The sequence below is a fragment of the Hemicordylus capensis genome, chromosome 4 (genome assembly GCF_027244095.1).
Source record: "Hemicordylus capensis ecotype Gifberg chromosome 4, rHemCap1.1.pri, whole genome shotgun sequence".
Taxonomy (NCBI): Eukaryota; Metazoa; Chordata; class Lepidosauria; order Squamata; family Cordylidae; genus Hemicordylus; species Hemicordylus capensis.
Genome location: NC_069660.1, coordinates 101712691 through 101737092, shown reverse-complemented (window position 1 = coordinate 101737092; position 24402 = coordinate 101712691). Strand labels below are relative to the sequence as shown.

At 41.1% G+C, this 24402-nt stretch overlaps 1 protein-coding gene across 12 annotated transcripts in view; it reads right to left on the bottom strand.

Annotated features, from left to right (window-relative positions):
- PATJ (PATJ crumbs cell polarity complex component) overlaps positions 1–24402 on the bottom strand; it is a 260848-nt gene that overhangs the window by 192157 nt on the left and 44289 nt on the right. For all 12 annotated transcript variants that reach the window (XM_053243239.1, XM_053243238.1, XM_053243236.1 and 9 more), the window contains 5 exons: positions 14686–14762; positions 13727–13783; positions 11801–11935; positions 9074–9241; positions 5128–5262 (listed from right to left, as the gene is read on the bottom strand). In XM_053243239.1, the coding sequence (XP_053099214.1) occupies positions 5128–5262; positions 9074–9241; positions 11801–11935; positions 13727–13783; positions 14686–14762 (572 nt within the window). The remainder of the gene's footprint in view (positions 1–5127; positions 5263–9073; positions 9242–11800; positions 11936–13726; positions 13784–14685; positions 14763–24402) is intronic.

Sequence of the window (24402 nt, the reverse complement as noted above, 5' to 3'; positions counted from 1 at the left end):
CACCTCCAAGGAGCCCCACCCTGTCCTTTCTATATAGTTTATATCCAGGGATAACAGTGTCCCACTGGTTCTCACTGTTCCACCATGTTTCTGTTATGCCCACTATATCTATTTCTGTGTTAGCAACCGAGCACTCCAGCTCACCCATCTTGGCTCGGAGGCTTCTGGCATTGGCATATAAGCACCTATACGCTGAATCTCTCACCTGGTGTTTGCTAGCTTTCTTTGGACTCTTTGGCCAGTCTTCTGTCTGCTCTTTATGTGGTTCTGCTCTGTCTCCTTCTGTTTTATTGGAATCCTTTGCCCCCTTGCACTTTAAAGGATGGCATTTGCCGAACTGGATACTGCCCAGCTCCTGTCAGCTATTCAGCAGATTCTTCAGTTCAATGATGTAAACAATATGTCCCAAGTATTATTGATTGGTGTTAATATTTTTCATATCCAATATATGGCTTTACCATTTGGTCCACAACTAAATGCATTTTCCATACAGTTAAGTTCCCCATAGATACTTAAAACACAACTGAAAAAAGAAGGAATGTGAACAAATTCAAACTGAATACACAATGCAATTGCTGGTAAACTGTATACTAACAAAAGTGTATCATGAGACATAAGCAGAAAACGGAATGAGAACTTGGCACTATAAAACAAAACAGTTCATACAAACTGCATTCATTCACCTTGTCTTTTATAGAAAAGCATCTCAAGCTCATTTATCTTCTCAGTTCTATCATTTTATTCTTGACAGGAGTTTGGAATTCAAGTCTGGATCATATTTTACTTCCCCAAATATAAATTCTTTAATTTTTCAGTCTTGCCCTTAGAGTTTTGTTTTCTTTCATACATTTAGTTTTGGGAAATGTATGCAAGCATGCTGAATAATTGGTTTTTATAGAAATTACTAATAAGCAAAATATTTGGCTATTGTTGGCAAAGAACATAAGTTTTTACAGCACCTTCTGTCCAAAGCCCTTTATGGGTTTCATATGAAGAGAAACTTTAAGTCCATGGATGAAATGAAATGAAATCATCTATGAATGTGCCAGCAACACTACATAAAATTTAGTTAGGAGGTGTGCAACTCATCCAAACAGAATGATGGAGGAAAAAAGTAAGGGAGTCTGACTATATTACTTAACACACAATTCGGCCAGCAAATTAGGCTCAACGTCACGTGTATAATTACTGGATATGGGGAAACTAGCAGATATAGGATCATGCTGAATCTTTCAAATACCATAAGATTTCCAGTTATCAATTGACTTATTGGTTCAGTTCTGATTTAGAAAGAAGCCAGAGCAAATGGTCAAACACAGAGAGCACATGTAGAACTTTGCAATTGCCCAAAGCTAAAATTACATCTGAAACTAAAATAAAATTCCAAAGTTTGTCCAGGATCCACATATCTGTAGATACGTTTGACATCCCTATAAAATTAAAGCCTACAGGCAAAGTATTCCCAAACCTCCCATTTTGGGATTCCCTTCACCTACCAAAAGCATCTGGTATTGCTCTTTGTTAAAAACAAAATACTGGAAAAGACAGACAAGTGAAGAACAGTTAAGAATTCCAGAAATACAGAAAACCTCAGATATGGCCTTTGTTCTCCCAGCAATAAACCTCTGTGCTGCTTTGCAAAACTGAGTTTTACTGTGTGTGATTTATTATGTAATTACAGCAAAGAGATATTAGAGCTCATTAATTATCTCACACAGTATAAAACTTTTAAATTAAGTTATCGGCCATACAAATGTCACAATGGATGCCATTTACTAACTTTAGTATATAATGATATATTGCAAATGCTGCTGGAAAGTGAGGATATTTTTTCCAGTAAGTTTTAGAAGCAAAACCATGTGACCCACCCCTTGCATTTGGGTAGTTTCTCTGTAGTCATCTTAACTCCATCTAAATTTGCCTTATACCAAGGGCCAGTTCACACAGCCTTTTTTCCTGTAACACGCAAACAAGATCAGAGGTGTCCAGATTGAACGCATGCCTGCAATTATGTGTGGAAAAGTCAGTGGAGTGACACTATATTTGTATTCTACCTTTCAACTTATGAGAATCTAACCATCATTAGAATGGTGGTAAAGACTATAAAAAAAAAACATTAAAAGGATCCTTATATACACAATAGTAAAAAGAGTTCAGTGTTTAAATACAGGAGAACCTCATTAATTGTGGACCTAGCATCCACAGTTTTGCGAATCCATGGTTGGGTAATTGCCACTCAACCTCTAAATATGTGAAAAAATTAGGAATTTAAAGAGTTAAGACTTGCAAATCCGCAGGCCAGGGATGGGCAGAAGTGACCTTTGAGGTTATTTCTCCCCGCCATTTATTTATTTATTTATTTATTTATATTGATTGATTGATTGATTGCATTTTTATACCACCCCTCCCAATTTTGCCCAGGGCAGTTTACAAACAAAACAAAAACAGTCAAAATCAGTCAACAAAAACAAAAATCCTAAAATACCATAAAACAATCAGTTTATTTTTTAGAGCAATGTAGGTTCTCTAGAGTCACCAAAAGGCCAAGTGAACCCTGGTTTGTTTGGGTCTGCTAAATCCCTGAAAGTCTGCACTTTTTGGTATGTATTGACACTTCAAGTGACAGTTAAGTGCCCAAAGGAACCATTCACTGATGAACTTGGTATTGTGCTGATGTACAGGAAAACCCCATTATCTGTGGGGGTTCCATTTGGGGGAGGGTGCAGATAGTGAATCCATGGATAATGGGGCATTAGGGCAATGGAAATTGAGGGGTTAGGTTCCTGAGGTAGTAGGGCAACACAGGACAAAAAACAGACTGGAAGTGAGGGAAATTGGGGGGGTGCCCTACCAAGCTTTGTGTGCCCCCAAAAGTTCTTTAAATCTTTTTTTCATGAAAAATCACACCCCTCCTTTTTTAACAAAAAGGAGCCACAAAATGGCTCCTATCATTAAAGAGGGTACACAGGCAGTGTTCCCTCTAAGGCGTGCATATGCTCACACAGTTTTTGATGTCCACTCAGTTAATTTTAGATCCCGCTCAGGTAGAATCAGGAAGACCCCACTTTGAATGCATATGTGCACACACTGCTTTGATACTGCTGCTCAGAACAAAACTCATTCTGCACACAGATTTAAAAAATTAGAGAGAACACTGCACACAGGTTAGTTTTTAGACAGAGGGAGTAACCAAGCAGATGCTAGCGGATCCAGAGGTTGGGCAAGTATGGTGACTGAAGGCTTAGGGGCGAGTTGTGATCATTACATTTTCTAATGGTCACTTCATTCTCATACACAAGGGACAATTCTGGTCACATACATTAATTTGTTTTCTTCTCAAATAGCCTGCCAAAGAGTTACTATGACTGAATATACCTCATTAATATCTATGCACTATAAAAGGCTCTGTAGATCAGCAAGGACACACAGCACTTTATAAACCAATGTCTTAAAATGATGGAAGTTCTTAAGTTAAATGGTTTGCAGTCCATTTCTAATACTTTAATTTAGCTGCATCCCAACCTTGCTAATGCATATACATGTATGAGTAAATAAAAACTATGTCAAGGCCTCCATTAATTATGACTATACAAGAATATAAATGCAAATCTGATTATTGCTGCTCTTTGCAAAGAATATTAGGTACTGTGGTGTAAAATCTGGGACTCCCAGAACAAAATATGCCACAGGAAAAATGACTAAGAGGAACTATTCTGAGCCATTTTAAAGTCACATGAGCATACTCCAAGTATTTGCCTTTAATCTGTCCCTACTTAATGTATTTTGGTGTTAACAGTATAGTTAACTTTTATATCCTTTGACATGCACAGCAATAGAACACATTCTGTTTTTTTTAAATCACAGTGTTAAGGCAACTCGCAGGTATGTGTATATTCTACTAACAGTCAGCCAAATTCTTTAATGAGGGCCTTAAAAATGTCATTCTGTCACTAAGACACCTTTCTATTTTGTATTTCCATTTTATCTATAATTTGACTAAGCATAGTTACACACAAGAAAAGATACATTTGAAAAATTCACATTGACAGAATTTGGCCTTTAGGGAGAACCCCTAAGAAAAACCTACTAACACAGGAGCATTAAAGGCCAAGGAAGCAGTGATAGCAAAATTTTCTCCCTACCAGTTTGATTACAGCCAGGGATACTAAAGGGAAACTTGATTTTGTCTACACCCCTCTAAACTGGGGATCTCTTTCTTAGTCACACTATATTAGTTGCTAAGATACTGATCTAGACTGAATATAGGTTTGGTTTCCAAATGACAATATTTTTCCAATCCACATCAGCTGAAAAGACTAGGCAAGTTAGCATACTTGCCATATAAGGTCTCTTGCCTAACACAAGTGATAAGCTGCCATAGGGAATCCTACAGCACATGATGTTCAGACTTGATGGGGACATTTCAATTTCTGAATTCTTTTTCCTTCAGTATTTTCTCCTAATTAGTACAATGTTCTATTCTGTTTCCCCATCTTTCCATGAAAGTGTCGCACTAGCTGTCATCCATGAACCACTTAAGCAATAGTAATTGATTTTATGCCAATAAACAATCCAAAACATTTGAGTAGTCGTAATAGCAGCAATAGCACTAATAATGAGAGAATAATGTTGTAAGAACATACGAAGAACATAAGAAGCTAGCTTTTACTAAGTCGAGTCTTAGTCCATTGCTCCATCTATCAACTGTAACAGGAAGCAGCTCTCCAAGGTCTAGGGCAGACCTGCTTTCCCAGCCCTGCTGCTCTTGAACAATGCTGCAGAACTGCATAGATCACTCATCCCAATCATTTAATACAGCAAGTGTTCAGATTGGGCCATAAGTTAGTCCAAGTCACCTCATTAGAGAAAGAGGTTGAAAGTGAAACTGGGAATCAATACTCAACCAAAACAAATGATTACTTTTAAACGAGAAAAAAAGGCAAGGGGAAGACACACCTCCTGTAAAGAGATTTACCTCTCTTTTTCAGGAGGTAGGAAATAAACTCATTACCAATGTTTGGAGACAACAACAGACTGACACCTATGAAACTGCAAAAATGTACTGCACTGTAATGCAAATATAACTGGGATCAAAGGCATTTGATCATAAATAGATGCATGACATACCTGATAGTCCAAAATGCTGAATCCTAAACCCATATTAGTGTCTTTCACAAGTGCAATAACTTTGACTTCAGAAGACCACAATGCTACCTCTATGTCTTCTTCTTCCTCTTCTGGGCCAAAATTTTCAACTTTCACCTGAGAAAAAAAGATATTGGATTTTTTTCCTACTGATCTATATATTCATCTATATATTCATCCGAAGGGGTCACTTAAGCTGGAATTTAAATAATGATTGCAGAAAGCCAAGTATTGGTCTTCTTTCATTATAGCATACAATAAAGTCATTATTTCTTATATTAGTCTTCACTAGATGCATAAAAGTACATGACAAGCATAAAGTCTAAGAAGTTTAAGAAGTTTTTTAAAAGCTGGTGTAGAATAGTGGCTAAGAGGAGAAGGTGTGACCCCAGAAGCCACTGGTGCAATTCTCAACTTAGACAGACACTCAGTAGGTGGCCACCCTCTTTCAGCCTCAGCAACATCAGTATGAGAATAACTATAATGAACTACATTACCGGGTTGTTGCAAGGGTTACTATCCAAGATAATGTCCAAGAAGTGCTTTGAACATTCTGAAATGCTACTTAACTTCTAATTATAAATAAAAGGAAAGCAGCAAGAAGGTGAAAAAGAAGCAAGAAGAGCATAAATTAGACGGTTGCTAACTCAAGACTTTGAAAGACAACATTATGGCTCCTTGCCCTAGAAATCTGAAAGGGCTATGGAAGAAGTCAACATGTATGTGGTTTCATATGTACAGATTATAAGACTCTACTCTTGTTTACAGTGCATAGTCCATTTTTGCAGACAATATTACAAATATTTACATTTTAAAAGACAAAAATTAATAGGTAAGTGTGGTGCTGGCTCATGTAATAAAACACAAGGATGGGGGGTGGGAGCAAAGGAACCCTCACAATAAATCATACTATATGCAAATACAATACAAAGACTTCAAGAACATCCCAAAAATTGTACTGTAATTGTTCACAATTTTTTGGCTTCATGAAACTTCACTAGACTATCACTGATCAGCTGGACATCCTTATGAAACAGCCTGACGCAATTCTGTGTTTTGGCTTGGGTCCAACAGAGCCCTAGCATACCTTAAAGGATCTTCTACTTGTGTGGGGGATGGGGAGAGGGTTCTTATTTCCATCAGCCCTCCTCCAGAACAGCTTGGGAGGGATTGCATGGGGATACAGTGGAAAGTAGAGGTGAGGGGGGAAAACCCTTTCTGTGCATAGAAATCTACTTGTGGTTCTTAGGATCCAAGCCATCATAATTTCTGTATATATTTGCATCCTATAAATTGGTTTGATATTTATTCTGATAAACACACACCCCATCATTTTCCTTTTGGGTATCAGCTCATAACATAAGAATACACGGGGGCACAAGCTTCTGCACCAGATCTACCATCTGCGTGTGGGGTTTTTGGAGGGCTGTAAAACATTTCTTGCACCATGGATTCAGATATACTATTCTGTGGTATTACCTGGACATGAATGTGTACAATGTATTCATTATACAAGTTCATTTTAAAACACCCGTAAGAGTCTACATGTTCGTAAACACACAGGAATGTCTTTGCACCCCACCTTCCGTTGAACTGTGGATATTTTGTTTATGAACATGCTAACCTAAGCAGTAGAGCCATCTGTCAAGAGGATACAATATCCTGGAGCTAGGAACCCCAAGAGCAAATGTTTACTTTATTATGGGAATGCTAAAGGCCGTGATCTGGGACATTTAGAAATTTTAATAGCTAAAACCGTAATCTTCCAGTTTGCATCAAGTCCTTTGTTCACAAGGTGGAAGCAATCAGCTAATGGGGGAGCTGAGACTAGGCATAATTCAAAGCCTTTGCTCCCTTATTAAACTGAAGAATGATGAATGGGATGTACACCGTCAGCATGTCGGCCCATTGATTTACATACCTTGTATCATTAGTACAATGATGTTTCTAGCTACCTGCCTAGATAAGCCACCAGGAGTTTCCAATTACAGTAAAAGTAGTAAAGTCACAAACATGAAATATCTCTCAGTGTACATGCATTTTCCAAAGTACTGTTGTAGCTCTGGTCCAAAAGCACAAACTCAGCTTCATAAAATTCAAGGTAGCAGGTTTTGAATTTCAAATTTGCCCAGTTTTAAGTTAATGCTGCTCACTTTTAAAAGGAGAGAGAGATTGCTGTGGTCATTTCTGCACTATGCACAAGGCAGTTGATATGGCATCAGTTTTCCAATGGAGCACTTAGGATTATAGAGCGGGATCAAGAGTATATGCATGCAAAATGGCATGCTTTTTTCTCACACAGCAATTGCCATTTTCGCTCTCTGACAACTGCCTGCACTCCAGTTCGTGACACACAACTTCGGCCCTCCAGCTGTTGTAAGACTACAACTCCCATAATCCCCTATTTGCCACTGTGACTGGGGATGATGGGAGCTGTTGTCCAACAAGCTGTTGTCCAACAACAGCTGGAGGGACAAAGATGTGCAGCCCTGCTTTAGAGGATCCCTTGATTTTTGTGCAGGGGGAGAATGACAAGGCTTCTTGGCAGGAAAAACTACAGGACTTTAGACCAGTGTAAAACAGGTTTAAGGAGCAGATGTAAGAGAACATATGTAGCTTTACACATAGATAGTTTCTAAATCTCTTTGATTAATCACTCTAGTCTCATCTCATCTAGACCTTCTTCTTCTATTCTCTCCCAGTTCTCCTCCATCCTATCCTACTATTCATTTCAAAGCCCCTGGCCTCTTTCTTGAACTAGATTTATCTGTCTGAAGTGAACCCATTTACGTTTTTTAGAAGTGCAAGTCTAAACCATCACATTCTTCCATTGCAATTAATCCACTTGCTTAACTTGACATCACTTTGGCAATTAGGGTTCAAATCATGCACATTTACAGGGACGTGCATCCCTCCAACTTCAATGAATCATGCATTCATGTATATCCAGCTCTATCAACTGGACCACAACTGTCACACACAAACACACACACACACACACCTTCCATCTTTCATACATGATTGCTAGATTTATTTATTTATTTATTTATTTGAAACATTTGATATACCTCCCACTCCGAAGACTCTGGATGGTGTACAAAAACATGCAAAACAAGACAGCATTAAAATTACATTCTAAATAAAACTAAAGTAACTAACAGGGGGGCGGGGAAATAGATAAACTACAGGGTAAAAGCCTGGCGAAAAAGAAAAGTCTTCAATAAAGATTTAAAAATCAACAAAGAAGGAGCTAAACGAATCTGCAGGGGAAGGGAATTCTAGAGAAGTGGGGCGCCAACCGAGAAGGCCCTTTCACGGGTTCTAGCTCCCCAACCTCCTAGAAATTGGGGACATAGATGCTGTCTGTGTGTGGACATCTATAAAGATGTGGTGTGTGGCTGCCTGGAAATGTTGCCAAATCCACCACAGATGATATTGACAAATAATTTCAACATGGTAATACCAAATATGGGAAGGGAAGTTAGATGGCCCATGACACTACATAGTAGAAGTGTCCAAAAATTAAGAAGTTATACTTCTAATAGAAACAATGCACTCACTTGCACGCAACTTGTTTACATAGAAAAGGAAAAAGTGTTAGCAGGAGTATGAGGATTCATTTGTGCATGTGCATCCAAACACCAAAGGGAAGATAAGAATGCATTTCCCATCACCATGAGAGTGACATTTTTATTTTTGGGGAAAAAACCAACCCAAAATCTGAGGAGTTTTAGAATTTTAGTAAGACCGTTGAATAAACAGCCTATTAATCATCCAAAACAGTCATTAATAATGAAAATAAACTGCAAAGTTATTGAGACCAAAAGCAAGAGCAAAACCAAATAAAATCTTTGGACATCAAAGAGCATCTGTTGAGACTAATGAAATTATGTGATTTTCCTTCCAATTTTTCTATTAATTGCTTTACCTTTGATTCTGCTGAGCAAGCAATGATGGCTGTGGGTTCATCCACAAAGGACTCTGTGCCATCATCAAATAAGTGCCGACAACAAACCAGAATAAATGGAGGTGGCACTTCCTTAAGAAAAGAAACTGCTTCACGACGAGATTTCCCATAGAGCTGTACACCATTTACCTATGCAGGGAAATGAGAGCATACATGCACATTCAGATACTTAAAGGTTCTTGAAGTAATCCCTTTGGATTACTTCAGTGATAAGTGTCATCTGTTTCCCACATGGGATACCTTGAGAACTAGTGTGATGTAGTGGTTAGTGTCCAGTTAGGATTAGAGAGACCTGAATTCAAGTGAACCTCACTTGGGCCATTCACTTTCTCTCAGACGAACCCACCCCACAGGTTTGTTGTGAGAATAATATAGCGGGTGGAGGGAGGAGTGACCACAGATGCTGCCCTAAGCTTCTTGTACAAAGGGTGTCATTAAAGTGTGACAAGTGTGAAAATTTAGTTCATCCAAGCTTACAGTTAAGGAAGAGTGGTTTTAGTTATTCAGTTTCAGGCCTAAATGATTTGTGAAACTCCAGTTTCTGGATTCAAGTAGCTTCATTGAAGCACTCTCACAATTAATGTCTTCCACCCCTAAAAGCAGCAGCTTTTTCTTTAAAATCCTGCCCATCTGATGAGATAATCTGGAGAGGCCCATGTGTGTCAATCTATCATCTGAAGGATGATTGGTGGGGACAAGAGAAAGGACCTTCTCTGCTGCGGTGTCCAGGATGTGGAACTCCCTGTCCAGGAAACCTACTGAGTCTCCTTTTTATGGTCTTTCAGCAAGACTTGTTTCAGCAATTCTTTGGACTGACAACTACAGATTGACTCAAAAACTAGAAGTGGCAAGGGTCCTCTTTCCCCCTTTTAAAAAATCTGATCAGTCTGATCAGATATGGGTATACAATTTTTAGATACAGGATTTTCAATTGAAGCAAAAATGCAGCCAGAAAGGTCTGTGTAAGGTCTGAGGCTTACCTGTAAACAGTTTGAAGTAGAGTATAATACTTTTAAAATCATATATGTAAATAAGACTGAAAGTAAGTATACAGCCTGAAACATTTATATCTCACCACAGGGGTTCCCAATTTTGGGTCGCCAGATGTTATTGGACTACAAGTGGCTGGGGAGGAGGGGAGTTGCAGTCCAACAACATCTGGGGACTTAGGTTGGAAACCTCTGGGTTAACCCATTTGTATCCCATCTTTCTTCCAAGGTTAGTGTACATTAAATTAAGTTAATCCATTTAAGCTTCACAGCTACTTTGTGCTAGTAAGATGGTGGCTTTCCCAAAGTCACATCTGAGCAGGGTTTTGACCATACTCATAGCCCCACCTGGGAAATTAGGGCAATAGCAATTGTCCTAGTTTCACTTTTGCCTATTATTCAAAATTATCTTAAGAACTTAAGAACAGCACTGCTGGATCAGGTCCAAGGCCCATCTAGTCCAGCATACTGTTTCATACAGTGGCCCACCAGATGCCACTGGAAGCTACAGAAGGAGTTGAGGGCATGCCCTCTCCATCTTTTCAGGGTTAACTCACATTTATTTCCTTGCTTACTACTAGTGACCTATTTCCAAGCAAAACTGTGATCGAAAGGGATTGTGACAAAGAGAAATATGAGTACTAGATTGACTGCTTTATTTAGTCACAGAATACCCATTATAGGAATTATTCAACATTTAATCTTCTTATACGCTTCAAAAAATTTCTCTTCCGTGCCTTATTAATCCCAACTGTCTCTAATTGTTATATCAGTACCTTGGCAGTGCCATTTTCTTTGTGAGTTTGCTACTTTTTTCCACACAGCAAAGCTTTTTTGTATATAGCTTGACTATATTTTTTAAAAAGGCTAAAACAAGTTTGTATTATTTTAACCAAGGGGGACATTTTTGTTTTTAAAAAATAAAGGAGGCAGGGGAGCTAAAAACAATTTACAAGCTGGACATATTTGGAGCTTTGTATAAATAATGAACACACACAATCTAGGCTTATGTAACAAAAGCTGGCTAACAATTAGATCACAGACTTCGTTACTTCCATACTACTTTTTTCTTTTTGTAAGTGCCAGGACACAAAGTCTTTTTGATACTCTTAACTGCTGAATACCAGTTGCAGGGGAGTAACAGCAGGAGAGAGGACATGCCCTCAACTCCTGCCTGTAGGCTCCCAGTGGCATCTGGTGGGCCACTGTGCGAAACAGGATGCTGGACTAGATGGGCCTTGGGCCTGATCCAGCAGGGCTGTTCTTATGTTCTTAATCTCTTGCATCTAGTGGCTCAGAAAGAAAGCACAATTGCTGCAAGCAGTATAAAAACACATAATGAATTGAAGGATAAAAATAAAATGATCACACCACCTACATTGAATTCAAATTCTTTGTTGAATTCAAATGTTTGTAGGAGTATCTTATTTATTTAGCCATTCATTTATTGTAAATCATTTTGAGAACTTTTGTTGAAAAGTATATAAATATTCTTCATCGTCGTAGTAGAGTGGACCACCATAGAGTACTGCTAGTTGCCCTGCCCTGCTCCTACAGGTTTGACTTCTGCTATTCCCCACCATATCAGTAAGTGAGAAGATACTCTGATGTATCTCAAACATATGGACATTACCAAAACATTGAAATGTTACAAAACAAAAAGCATTTTTACAGATAACATACTGTCTATGTAGAGTACCTCTAAAAGTTCATCCTCCAACTGCAGTAAACCAAGTTTAGCAATCGGGCCATCTGTAGCAATTGAAGATATATAATGATGTCCTTCAAACGTATCCAGTTCAACCCCTAACCTCAATGTGTGAATAGGAAGCAGCTGTTAAAAACAAATCAGAAAATGTATGTAGTCAGACACTGTTTTAAAATGCATTTTTCTTTGAACTGTGCCATAAGCAATGCTTATCCTTGAAACAGCTTTACTCAAATCAAGTCAACTGAACAGTAAACTGGTTTGGTTTAGTAATAGTGCTCTATTTATGAAACATTTTATTTCATAAGGATAGGAAAACAGAAATTAGTGAAGCACAGAAGTGGCATGCAATAAAGCATGAGGGTGGCTGCTGTGCAGATATAATGTAGACCTGGCCAGGTACCATATGCTCAGCACTGTGACAAAGTAATCAGAGAATTTTGCAATGCCTATCAGAAAAGTTTAAGTATGACAATAATCAGGGGCAACCTCAGTGGTTATTACTGTTGGGTAACTGCCAAGTCTATAATAGCCCACCACTGATCCTTGCCTTTAGGACTAGGATTTAAGGATTAGGCCTGGCTTGTTCCCCCCACAGAACTCCCAAGATAATCCCATCCCAAAGAATCTCATGGGGATCGCACTGACAATAGAGGAAGCAGCAACCAAGCAACAAACCCTAAATTCTCAAAAATACTTGCCAGTGCATACTAAAAAAAAAAAGAAGTTTAAAAGTGTGTGTGTGTGTGAACACACACACACGAACAAATATATCTCATATAGACATTTCCCGTACTTCATTAGGTGTGACAACACCCCAAATGGAAGTTATTTTACCAACTTTTCCAGCACTATAACTAGAAGCTAGAGCAGGGATGGGCAAACCTGCCCTCTGCCCCAGCTGTTGCTGAACTACAACTCCCAATTATTCCCAGTCACCATTGGGAACTGTAGTTCAACAACAGCTGGAGGACCACGTTTGCCCAGCCCTGAACTAGAAGAATGTGCAGTTATTTGAAGACAGGGCCTCTTGGGCTTATGCTGTGTGGCAGAAGTAAGATTGGCAGAACTGGAAATTGTTTAAATATCAAAATGAAGAATATAGTATTTAGCTCCGTACAGAGAGAAGGTCTCCATTGTTATCTATAGCTTTTTATCTTCAGCTGTATTAGTACTGAACATATAATACAAAGGTGCTGTTCACCATGATCTGAAATGGTGAACATGGAAGTTAATTATGGAAGATGTACATCTCTTTAGGCTGTAGTACTTGGTCAATGGAATCTATCTAGCAAAAAGTGTGTATGTGATGAGTTGTCTTTTCCTTATTGCAGAAATTCTTCATGCAGTTTCTTATAAGGATCATGACACTTGAAGCCTAGTTAGTGTGGGATTCTGACTGGTAGGTAAGGTAAATGATTGATTCAGAAAACACACCTTCAAAATGTTTCTGGCTCTGGTATATGAGTTGTATTACTTGTCAGATCCTGTCCTGACAAATGGCTCATGGTTTTCTTTGTCTGAAGGAAAAGGCTTCCTTCAAAAGAAAGACCCCTTGCTCCAGAGGAAGAAACCTTAGCACACAATCCAATGAATGCACCACATTCTAATGACATCAACACAATATGTTTTTTAAAACACAACTGTATATTTGACACCTAACCAACATACTTAGTTCAGCACAGAATATAAAGGAATATAAACAGAGTAATTTCTTGGATTAGTTCATGCCCACTATGGAAAGAGAGAAGAAACAAAGAGGAAAGAGGCAACATTTCTCTGAAAGATCAACAGCCACGATCTGGCACTTCCCCAAGATAGACACATTTGTATCCAGGTGGTTGGTTCACACCCATATCCAATTACATTGCTAACATGTGCCAGAATGGGGCGGGGCGGGGGGATAAGATTCAATACCTTTGAATATTTCTGCAGCTCAGCATCATCTGCAATTGGCATGTCCGCAGTAACAACCTAAACAACACACAGTAGAAAAATTTCCATGGATGCTCATTAAACTGTCGGTTTCATCACAGTAATTTCACATACCAAGGTCAGTCTTACATGTACAACAGGTCCAATATTGGCCCTTTGGGGAGAGAAGTTATAGCACTGATTTCCCCATGCTCACAGGGTACATTCCTTCATTATCAGAACAGTGTAGGTGGAGCGATGAGGAAGCAGCAATCACACTGCTCCTATAACATAAGAATATGACCTCACCCAGATGTTCTTTGACAAGTCACTGTATCTCAGCCTAAGCTAACTCAGAAGGTTCTTGTAAGGACAATTGAAGATAATTGGTTTTTAAAAAACAACAACAACAAAAACCCACAATGGCACCAATAATTTCTCAGCTTATACCAAGCTCTATCACCTCTATGGTTTATCTTGATATATTACCAAACATTACCTGAACTCAACTGCACATTTGCAAAACTATTTTTCAAATCAAGACACACTCAATGGATGAAAGCATATGAAGGACAATTGTTCATGAAACTGGGCCTTTATGAATATGAAAACACAAATGTAGTGATTTCAGAGGGACCTAGTAGTAACTTCAATGAAGTAAGTTAGCTTGGCGTTTAAAGTTTGGCCAACTAACTTGAGGAGCTCCACATTTCTGGGGCATAAATCATGGAAAACAGCAGCAGGGTTGATTTTAATAAGACGGAACATTTGCTAATGCAATAGTCCCATATTCTAACCTAAGATATTCAGGGGAACATTATATTTCTTCTGACATAATGGCTGATAAATGAGAAAACACACACACACACACTAACACTATTGCTCTCTAAACAGTGCAATATGTTAAGTTCACAACGCTGTAACTTAAAGATGCAACATATACAAACATATGGATAACTTACCATAATTTCAAAGTCAGGTCCCAGCAGTTTTCCCCACTTGGATTTTAATTGATTTTCTGCGGACTCTAGAGTGTTCCCTAAATAGAACAGTGAATATTTATAAAACCAACGTATGTGTAGGTATATTACTGATTTATACTGAAATAAGTAAATGTCTTTTTTTTAAGCACCTGAGCAGGAAGAGGAGTGTGTTACCTGGCGTCTCTTGTGCAGCACCATGCAGAAAAGCTTTGTGCAAGAGAACAGAATGAAGATCAACAAATACTAAACTAAGTTATTCCATTTAAAAAGAATGAAGGATGATGCCTGTCTGCACTGAGGCAAAAGTGATGAGCCGGATGAGGCAAAAGTACTGTATTTTCTAAGTGTGTGCAAAATAAATCATTCCTGGTTAAAAGGCAATCTCAGCTGACTTTATCATTAGGCACCATTTATAAAAGCTCACTCCCTGAGAACTGTGCAGTATCACACTTGTACCACCACTTTCTGAAAGGTGAGCACCTGACATGACATAGCTGCTATCAAGGGCACTGTGCAGCCAGAGACATTATTTATACATTTAGCAGGTATAAAGCTTACTCACTAGCTTAATTAGGCTAGTGAGTAACATGAACTTTAGCATAAGCTTCACCTTTAAGCCCGTCTTCTGTGGGAACTTGGCTATCTTGACATTTACATCTTTTCAGCTTTCTTACTTATGCAACTAGAGCAGTATTACAGCCATGTAAGACAATTTGACATGGCTAGACAGCATAAAATGACTGGCTGCCCTGCAGCTGACCCCAGCCAGAAGCTCAGTGCACTTATAAAACATTCCTCGCCCAAGTAATATCTAACTTGCAGAAATCAAAAGCTCCCACATGCAGACAACAGTGGCAGCAACTAAAGGATAAGTTTACCGCAAGCTATTTTGTTTTATAGCCTATTTTGTTACAACTTTGGATAAGTCACAGGATATTTCATTACGAGCAGCAGTCTATGCTTGCAAAATCCAAATGCACACTGCTGTTATTAGTAATTTTTCCATCTAAAAACACTTGTGTTATGTTGTTTATGTTATAAGAATATGCAATGCCATTTTAATTAAAGTACTGTAAGAAGTACTTTAGCCAGAGGACTTGGGAACAAGGAGCAAGGAGATATCATTGTAGGTCAGTCTGAACAGAAACACAGCAAATCTTTTTTTGAGCTTTTTAAATATAAAGTCAATGGAATGGTTGAGATGTAACACAGAGCCAGGATTAAATCCTGGTTTTGCACAAGGTCTCCTAGCCCCAGGACCCTCCCTTTTGTGTGCAAGATTCAGAAGAGTTCCCTTTCTGATTCTGCTTAAGAACACATCATGATTGGTCATTATACCTGAACTGGGAGATCGTGACTTAATCTAACCAGCGTTCCAATATAAACATGGATCTGAACCTGGAATACAATCCCAGATTCAGATTCTGGTTTATTTTGAAACTTTGGTTAGAAAGAGCCAAAATGACTTGCTTTAGACATAACAAGAAATACTAGCCTGTTCTTAAGGAGAATCAGAAGTAGAATTCTTTCAGTTGTCACATGTGAAGGAGAGGGGGCACTCCTAAGACTAGGAGATGCAACACGAAGCAAGGATTTTATCTAGATTCCATGTTGCATCTCAACCAGCTACACATCACAGATTTTATATAACACTTATTTCATCAGCACACACAGTTGAATCACAACATCCTAGAAGATAAAGGCAGTAGTGCAATACACACTTCAGCAAGTCTCACTGAAGGCAGTAATACTTATTTCCAGCAAATGTGGATAGAACTGGGCAGCATGTCTCTCATATTCGTTAATTTTCCTGCCAACACTTGAGCCCTGTGTCATTTGGGACTTAGTCTCAATCAGTGTCTGCCACACCAGGTAGCTGATTTTACCTCAGCTGTGTGGCCAGAATTACTCACTTCAGAGCGGAGATTCAAGGATTCTACTGTGACTTTTGTATTACCTTGGATGTTCAAGATAAACAGAGAAAAAGACTCCAGAAGATCAACGAAACTAAGATAACTATTTCTTTTACCCAACTGTATCAAGAAAGAATCTTTCACTGAATTCATTTTTATTAAAGCCAGTTCCTTCAAAGATAGTATTCTCTTTCCTTTGCAGCCCAATGTAAACTTTTGAAAGAATGTGAAGTTTTATTAAATAAACTTTAAGCTGTCTGCCACTTTAAGCTCTCAGCTTTGTGGACACTAATGTTCTGATACAAGGGAACATTTAATAGAAGATCATATAACATACATTTGATAGGCATTGTCAGCACCCAGCAAAACAAATCTAGGATTGCAGATAAGCAGCCTTAGTCTTTATTCTGGGAAACCACAGAAAATGAAGGAGGCTTTCTTAAAAACCGACACAGCCATGATATAAAAACACACAATCGTGCAGTTGTGAGCTATTATTAGGCGGGCAGGCGGGGGGAGCAGATTCAGGAAGAACATTGAATTCAAGTTTACATCCTTAAAGATTACCAGGTTGTTCTGGATTAACTCAATGCATGCAAGTAATTGATGTATTTCTTCATCCATCCATTCATTCGATTTTTATACTGCCCCTCCAAAAAATGGCTCCGGGCAGTTTACATAGAGACATAATAAAGAAATAAGATGGATCCCTGTCCCCAAAGGGCTCACAATCTAAAAAGAAACATAAGATAGACATCAGCAAAAGTCACTGGAGGGATGCTGTGCTGGGGGTGGAGAGATTTCTTAACAAATCATTTCTGCAACCTCAAAAATATTATAAGGTATGGAAAGAACAAAGGATATGGCAAATTGAACACCAGACCTTTGTGAGATCTCAAACACTATATTTTAAAAATATTATCTTCTACAGTCTTCCAGGAAAGCACTATTTAGAAGGCACGGAAAGAGCATCTTTTAATGCTTGCCCAACACACAAAACTCCCTTATTTCAAAAACTAGAACACTATAGAGATAATGCTGTAACTTATCTCTGATATGCTACTGTTTCACATACAGCGAGTTCTTTGCACAGGGATGCACTCAAACAAGTGGCAATTCATAGAATTCTGAAAATGGTACAGTCTGAGGGGATTGTAGAACATTCTATTCTGAATTTGTAAATTATCTCACTCATTGGCATCATTTTGCACCAAATGCAGCTTCTGAGTTATCTTCAAAGACAGATCCACAAGGTTACAAAAAGTGTGAGATTCCCTTGTTCCAAAAAGGGTTGAAACTGAATAACTGAGAAGGGAAGAGGGGACGTCTTGGGCAGGGCATTGATTGTGCTTTTGCTTCTGCCCCACCTTCTCCAGGTGTGTACCATCTATGGGGCTGATTCTGCTGCTTTAAAGCTTAGGCTGAGCCAGGGGCTGCAGAAGGGAACATCTTGGGCAGGGCACTGATTGTGCTCTTGCTTCTGCCCCACCTTCTCCAGGTGTGTACCATCTATGGGGCTGATTCTGCTGCTTTAAAGCTTAGGCTGAGCCAGGGGCACGAGCCTCTTGGCGCAAGCTGAAGTCCTTGTGGCTTTCAGCCTTGGGGCGACCTGCCTGGGGTTGGAAGATCTTCCAGGCATCTCTTCTATCATAAGAACACCCCTGCTGGATCAGGTCCAAGGCCCATCTAGTCCAGCATCCCATTTCGCACAGTGGCCCACCAGATGCCGCTGGAAGCCACAGGCAGGAGTTGAGAGCATGCCCTCTCTCCTGCTGTTACTCCCCCGCAACTGGTACCCAGAGGCACCCCACCCCCAAGGCTGGAGGTGGCCTACAGCCCTCCGACTAGTAGCCGTCAATAGACCTCTCCTCCATGAAATTATCCAAACCCCTCTTAAAGCCATCCACGTTGTTGGCTGTCACCACATCTCGTGGCAGAGAATTCCACAAGTTGATTATGCATTGTGTGAAAAAGTACTTCCATTTGTTGGTCCTAGATTTTCTGGCAATCAATTTCATGGGATGACCCCTGGTTCTAGTATTATGGGAGAGGGAGAAGAATTTCTCTCAGTCCACTTTCTCCACCCCATGCATGATTTTATAGACCTCTATAATGTCTCCCCGCAGTCGTCTTTTTTCTAAACTAAATAGCTCCAGGGGTTGTAGCCTAGTCTCATAAGAAAGGTGCTCTAGGCCCTTGATCATCTTGGTTGCCCTCTTCTGTACCTTTTCCAGTTCTACAATGTCCTTTTTTAAGATGTGGTGACCAGAATTGTACACAGTACTCTAGGTGTGGCCGCACCATAGTTTTGTATAAGGGCATTATAATATTAGCCGTTTTATTTTCAATCCCCTTCCTAATGACCCCTAGCATGGAATTGGCCTTTTTAACAGCTGCCGCACATTGAGTTGACACTTTCAACGAGCTGTCCACCACGACCCTAAGATCCCTTTCCTGGTCAGTCAGCGACAGCTCAGATCCCATCAGCATGTACTTGAAGTTGGGCTTCTTCGTCCCAATGTGCATCACTTTACACTTGCCAACACTGAACCACATTTGCCACTTTGTCGCCCACTCACCCAGTTTGGAGAGATCCTTTTGGAGCTCTTTATAATCAGTTATGGATTTCACTACCCGAAAGAGTTTGGTATCATCTGCAAATCTGGCCACCTTGCTGCTTACCCCTACTTCTAGATCATTTATGAATAAATTAAAAAGCACCTGTCCCAGTACAGATCCCTAGGGCACCCCACTTCTTACTTCCCTCCATTGTGAAAACTCTCCATTTATACCTACCCTCTGTTTTCTGTCTTTCAACCACACATGTGGTTGTCCACACATGTACTTGTCCCCTTATCTCATGACCACTAAGTTTCCTCAGGAGTTGTTGATGAGGAACTTTGTCAAAAGCTTTTTGGAAGTCCAGGTATACGATGTCAACTGGGTCACCTTGATCCACACACTTGTTGACACTCTCAAAGCTCCAAAAGGTTGGTCAGGAAAGATTTACCTTTGCAGAACCTATGCTGGTTCACTCCCAGCAGGGCCTGTTCTTCTATGTGCTTTACAATTTTATCCTTGAGGATGCTTTCCATGGAAACTGATGTTACTGCCTGGAACTGATGTTAAGCTAACCGGCCTGTAATTTCCCGGATCACTCCTGGATCCCTTCTTGAAAATCAATGTTACATTTGCTACTCTCCAGTCCTCTGGTACAGAACCTGATTGCAGGGATAAGTTAAATATTTTAGCAAGGAGGTCGGCAATTTCACATTTGAGTTCTTTGAGGACTCTTGGATGGATGCCATCCGGCCCTGGTGATTTGTTAGTTTTCCGTTTTTCCAGACAGTTTAGAACATCATCTCTCGTTACTTCTATCTGGCTCAGTTCTTTAGCCGCCATCCTCGAAAAGCCTGGTTCAGGAACAGGTATATGCTCAGTATCCTCTGCTGTGAAGACGGACGCAAAGAACTCATTTAGCTTCTCTGCAACCTCCATATCCTCCTTAATAATCCCTTTCACTCCCTCATTAATGGTCCAACTGCCTCTCTGGCAGGTTTCCTGCTTCTGATGTATTTAAAGAAGTTTTCTTATTCCCCTTGATGCTTTTAGCTAAATGTTCCTCAAACTCTCTTTTTGCCTCCCTTATTGTTGCCTTGCATTTCTTTTGCCAGAGTTTGTGTTCCTTTCTGTTCTCTTCATTGGACAGGCCTTCCAATTTCGGAAGGAAGTCTTCTTCCCAGGAATCAAGAAGTCAGCATATGTTGTGTGGGTCCTGGATTTGGTTTTCATTAAGTAGTGGAGCTGTGGTTGGCTGGACTGAGGAATGTGCCTGGGAGAGCAGGAAAGTGGGGTTGGTGTGGGGGCAGCAATACCACTGGTAGTGGGCAGACTGTTACGGGGGAAATGGTCCAGGCAACTGTGGCCTGTTCCTTTTTCCAGCCCTTCTCCCAACCCTGAGATCCCTGGGAGCTCTGAGAACACTCCCTCAAGGATTAGGCTGCTGCTGCTGAATGCCAGGTCAGTCAATGCTAAAACATCTCTCATCCACAATCTGATTGTGGATGAGCATGCTGACTTGGTATGTGTGACGGAGACCTGGTTGGATGAGCTGGGTGGGGTTGGTCTCTCTCAGCTCTGTCCTCCAGGTTTCCAGATCGTGCAACAGCCCCGCCTCGAGGGTTGGGGAGGGGCATTGCAGTCATCTATCAAGAGACCCTCCCCGTTTCCAGGTGCCCGGTCAGGCAATCTCAGAATTTCGAGTGTTTGTCCTTGAGGGTGGGCCTCCGAGATAGGCTGGGGATTCTGTTGGTGTATCGACCACCCCACTGCACTTCAGTCTCCTTACCTGAGCTGGCGGGGGTGGTCTCGGAGGTGGCCTTAGGTTTTCCCCAAACTTATTGTTTTGGGGGATTTCAATGTCCACGCTGAGGCCCCCCTAGTGGGTTCGGCTCAGGATTTCATGTTCTCCATGGCAACCTTGGGCCTGTCCCAGCTGGTATCGGGACCTACCCACACAGCAGGACACACTCTGGATCTGGTTTTTGCTGACCAGGAAATAAATGATCTGGAGGTGGGGGAGTTTGAGATAACTCCCTTGTCATGGACAGATCATCATCTGGAGAGGTTTAGTTTGACTGCTCCATCTGCCCTCTGCAGGGGTGGTGGACCGATTAGAATGGTCCGCCCCCAGAGGCTTATGGATCCGCTTGGATTCCAGATGGCCCTCAGGGAGTTTCCAGTGTCCAGAGCTGGTGACCCTGTCGAGGCCCTTGTTGATCTCTGGAATGGAGCCTGGGCTGTTGTTCACATAGCCAACAGGCTGGGCTGTTGACATGGTTGCTCCTAAACGCCCTCTCTGGCTTGGTGGAGCCCGTTCAGCTCCTTGGTTTTCCTCGGAGCTTAGGGCGATGAAACAATTTGGACAACGGCTAGAATGATGCTGGAGGAAGAGTCGTGCATTTTAGGGACCACTCCGTGGTGGGGGGCGGCGGCGAAGAAATGTTTTTTCTCCGCCTCCATTGGATCTGCTCAGTGCAGGTGAACAGAGCTGTTTTGTGTGGTAAAAATATTGCTCCACACATCCCCCCCCAGGTAATGGGGGAGGAATCATCTACAGCTCATTGTGATCAGTTTGCTTGCCACTTTGCGGATAAAGTTGCTCGCATCCGTGCTGACCTGGATGCCAGAGTTTTGGCAGTTCTGGCAGACGTGCCTTTGGTACCATCTGGTCCAGTTGTGTTGGATTCTTTTCAATTGGTGCAGCCTGAGGATGTGGACAAGATCCTGTGCAGTGTGCAGGGGACATCATGCACTCTTGACCCTTGCCCTTCATGGTTAATAAAAGCTGCCAGGGAGGGTACAGGCAGATGGTTGGAGGTGATCATTAATGCTTCATTAAGGGAGGGCAGGATGCCATCATGCCTCAAGGAGGCGGTGGTAACACCACTATTAAAAAAGCCCTCCCTTGATCCTTCCAACCTGGACAACTATAGACCTGTATCTAACCTTCCCTTTTTGGGCAAGGTGATAGAGCGTATGGTGGTGTCCCAGCTGCAGAGGGTCTTGGATGATACCTTCTTGGATTATCTGGACCCTTTTCAATCTGGCTTCCGCTCCAGATATGGGACTGAAACTGTCATGGTTGCTCTAGTGGATAACCTTCGCCGGGAGCTAGACAGGGGGAGTGTGTCCCTGTTGGTTCTGCTGGACCTCTCAGTGGCATTCGATACCATCGACCACGGTATCCTTCTGGACCGCCTCTTGAGTATGGGAATTGGAAGTACTGTGTTGGAGTGGCTCTGTTCCTTTCTTGGGGGGAGGGTCCAGAAGGTGGTGCTGGGGGACTGCTGCTTGGCCCCGTGGCCATTGGCCTGTGGGGTCCCGCAGGGTTTGATTTTGTCCCCCATGCTGTTTAACATCTACATGAAGCCGCTGGGAGAGGTCATCCGGAGACTTGGGCTGAGTTGTCAGCAATATGCAGATGACACTCAGCTCTATCTCTCCTTGTCACCGGATCCTAGAGAGGCAGTGCATGTCCTGAATCGGGGATTGGAGGCCATGATGGGCTGGATGTGGGCTAATAAACTGAGATTAAATCCAGACAAGATGGAGGTAATGTTGGTCAGTAGGAGAGCCAATCAGGATGAGGAGATTTTACTGGTTCTGGATGGGGTTGCACTACCCTTGAAGGAGCAAGTACGCAGCTTGGGGGTACTACTGAACCCAGCTCTGCTTTTGGAAGCTCAGGTGGAGGCCTTTGCACGGCTTCGGCTAGTGCGCCAGCTGCGTCCCTTTCTCGAGAAGGCAGATCTGGCCACAGTTACCCATGCCTTAGTCACGTCACGGCTGGATTACTGCAATGCGCTCTACGTGGGGCTGCCTTTGAAGGATATCCGGAAACTGCAGCTTGTACAAAATGCAGCAGCTAGGGTTCTATCTGGAGCTGCCTGGTGTGATCACATCACACCTATTTTGAAAGAGCTTCACTGGTTACCAGTGTGTTTCTGGGTCCAATTCAAGGTGCTAGTTTTGACCTTTAAAGCCCTTAACGGTTTGGGCCCGGGATACCTGAGGGACTGCCTGCTCCCAAGGGTTTCTGCCCACTTGACGAGATCATCTGAGGGGGCTCTGCTCCGGGTGCCGACAATGAGGGAGGCTAGGTTGACATGCACTCGGGACAAGGCCTTCTCTGTTGCTGCCCCTGGCTTTGGAATGCTCTCCCAGTGGCCATTCACTCCTCAGACTCCGTCACAGTTTTTAGAAAGCTGGTTAAATCTTGGCTTTTTATCCAGGCCTTTACATGATTGTTTTACTGCTGCTTTTGTGTGTTTTTATCCATGTATAGTTTTTTGTATTTGTATATTATATATTTTAATATAAGATTGTTTTTATATTTTAGCTAAATACTCTTAATTCCTTTTTATTATGTGTTTTAACTTTTGTAAACCACCTTGTGATTGTTTTAATGAAAGGCGGCATATAAATCTAACAATAAATAAAATAAAAATAAACTGGTGCAGCTGATAAAAAGCACTCAGTCTAGACTTGGAAAGAATATTCATCAATGCATTAGTTGGAACTGAAGAGAATATTTCAGAGAATAATTCTGTCTATTTTATTAAATGCATTGGAGAATATTCTTTTCCAAAACCTGCTCCAAAAGTGTCAGCGCCACTCTATTCAAATCAGTGGTAACAGTTTCCCCCAAGAACACTGTGATTACTCACTGGCATCACCTCCAACTTGTCCAGCTTTAACTTCCATTTGCTGAACATTATCCATTTGCTCATAAATCCCAGGCAACAGGTTAGGGTCTGGAAAGCAGCTAGTGTAAAATACGGCAGCTAGATTTCTATCCGGTGCTGCATGCTGGGATCAGATTACACCCACTGTGAAAGGGCTGCACTATCTGCTAATATATTTACAGGTCCAATTCAAGGTGCTGGTTTTGACCTTTAAAGCCCTTAATGATTTGGGCCCTGGATACCTGAGGGACCGCCTGCTTCTGCCCGTGAGACGAGGTCATTCAAGGGAAATCTGCTCCATGTGCCAACAATAAAGGATGCTCTGCTGTTGTGCACTCAGGACAGGGCCTTCTCAGTTATTGCCCCCAGACTTTGGAATGCTCTCCCAGTGGGCATCTGTCCTCAGCCTTCATCAGAGTTTTTTAAAAGCTAGTAAAACCTTGGCTTTTTACCCAAGCTTTTAGATGAGTGGTGTTTTTTGTTGCTGCTTCTTTGTATTTTATGGTTATATTGTGTAGGTTTTAAAACTTTTAATT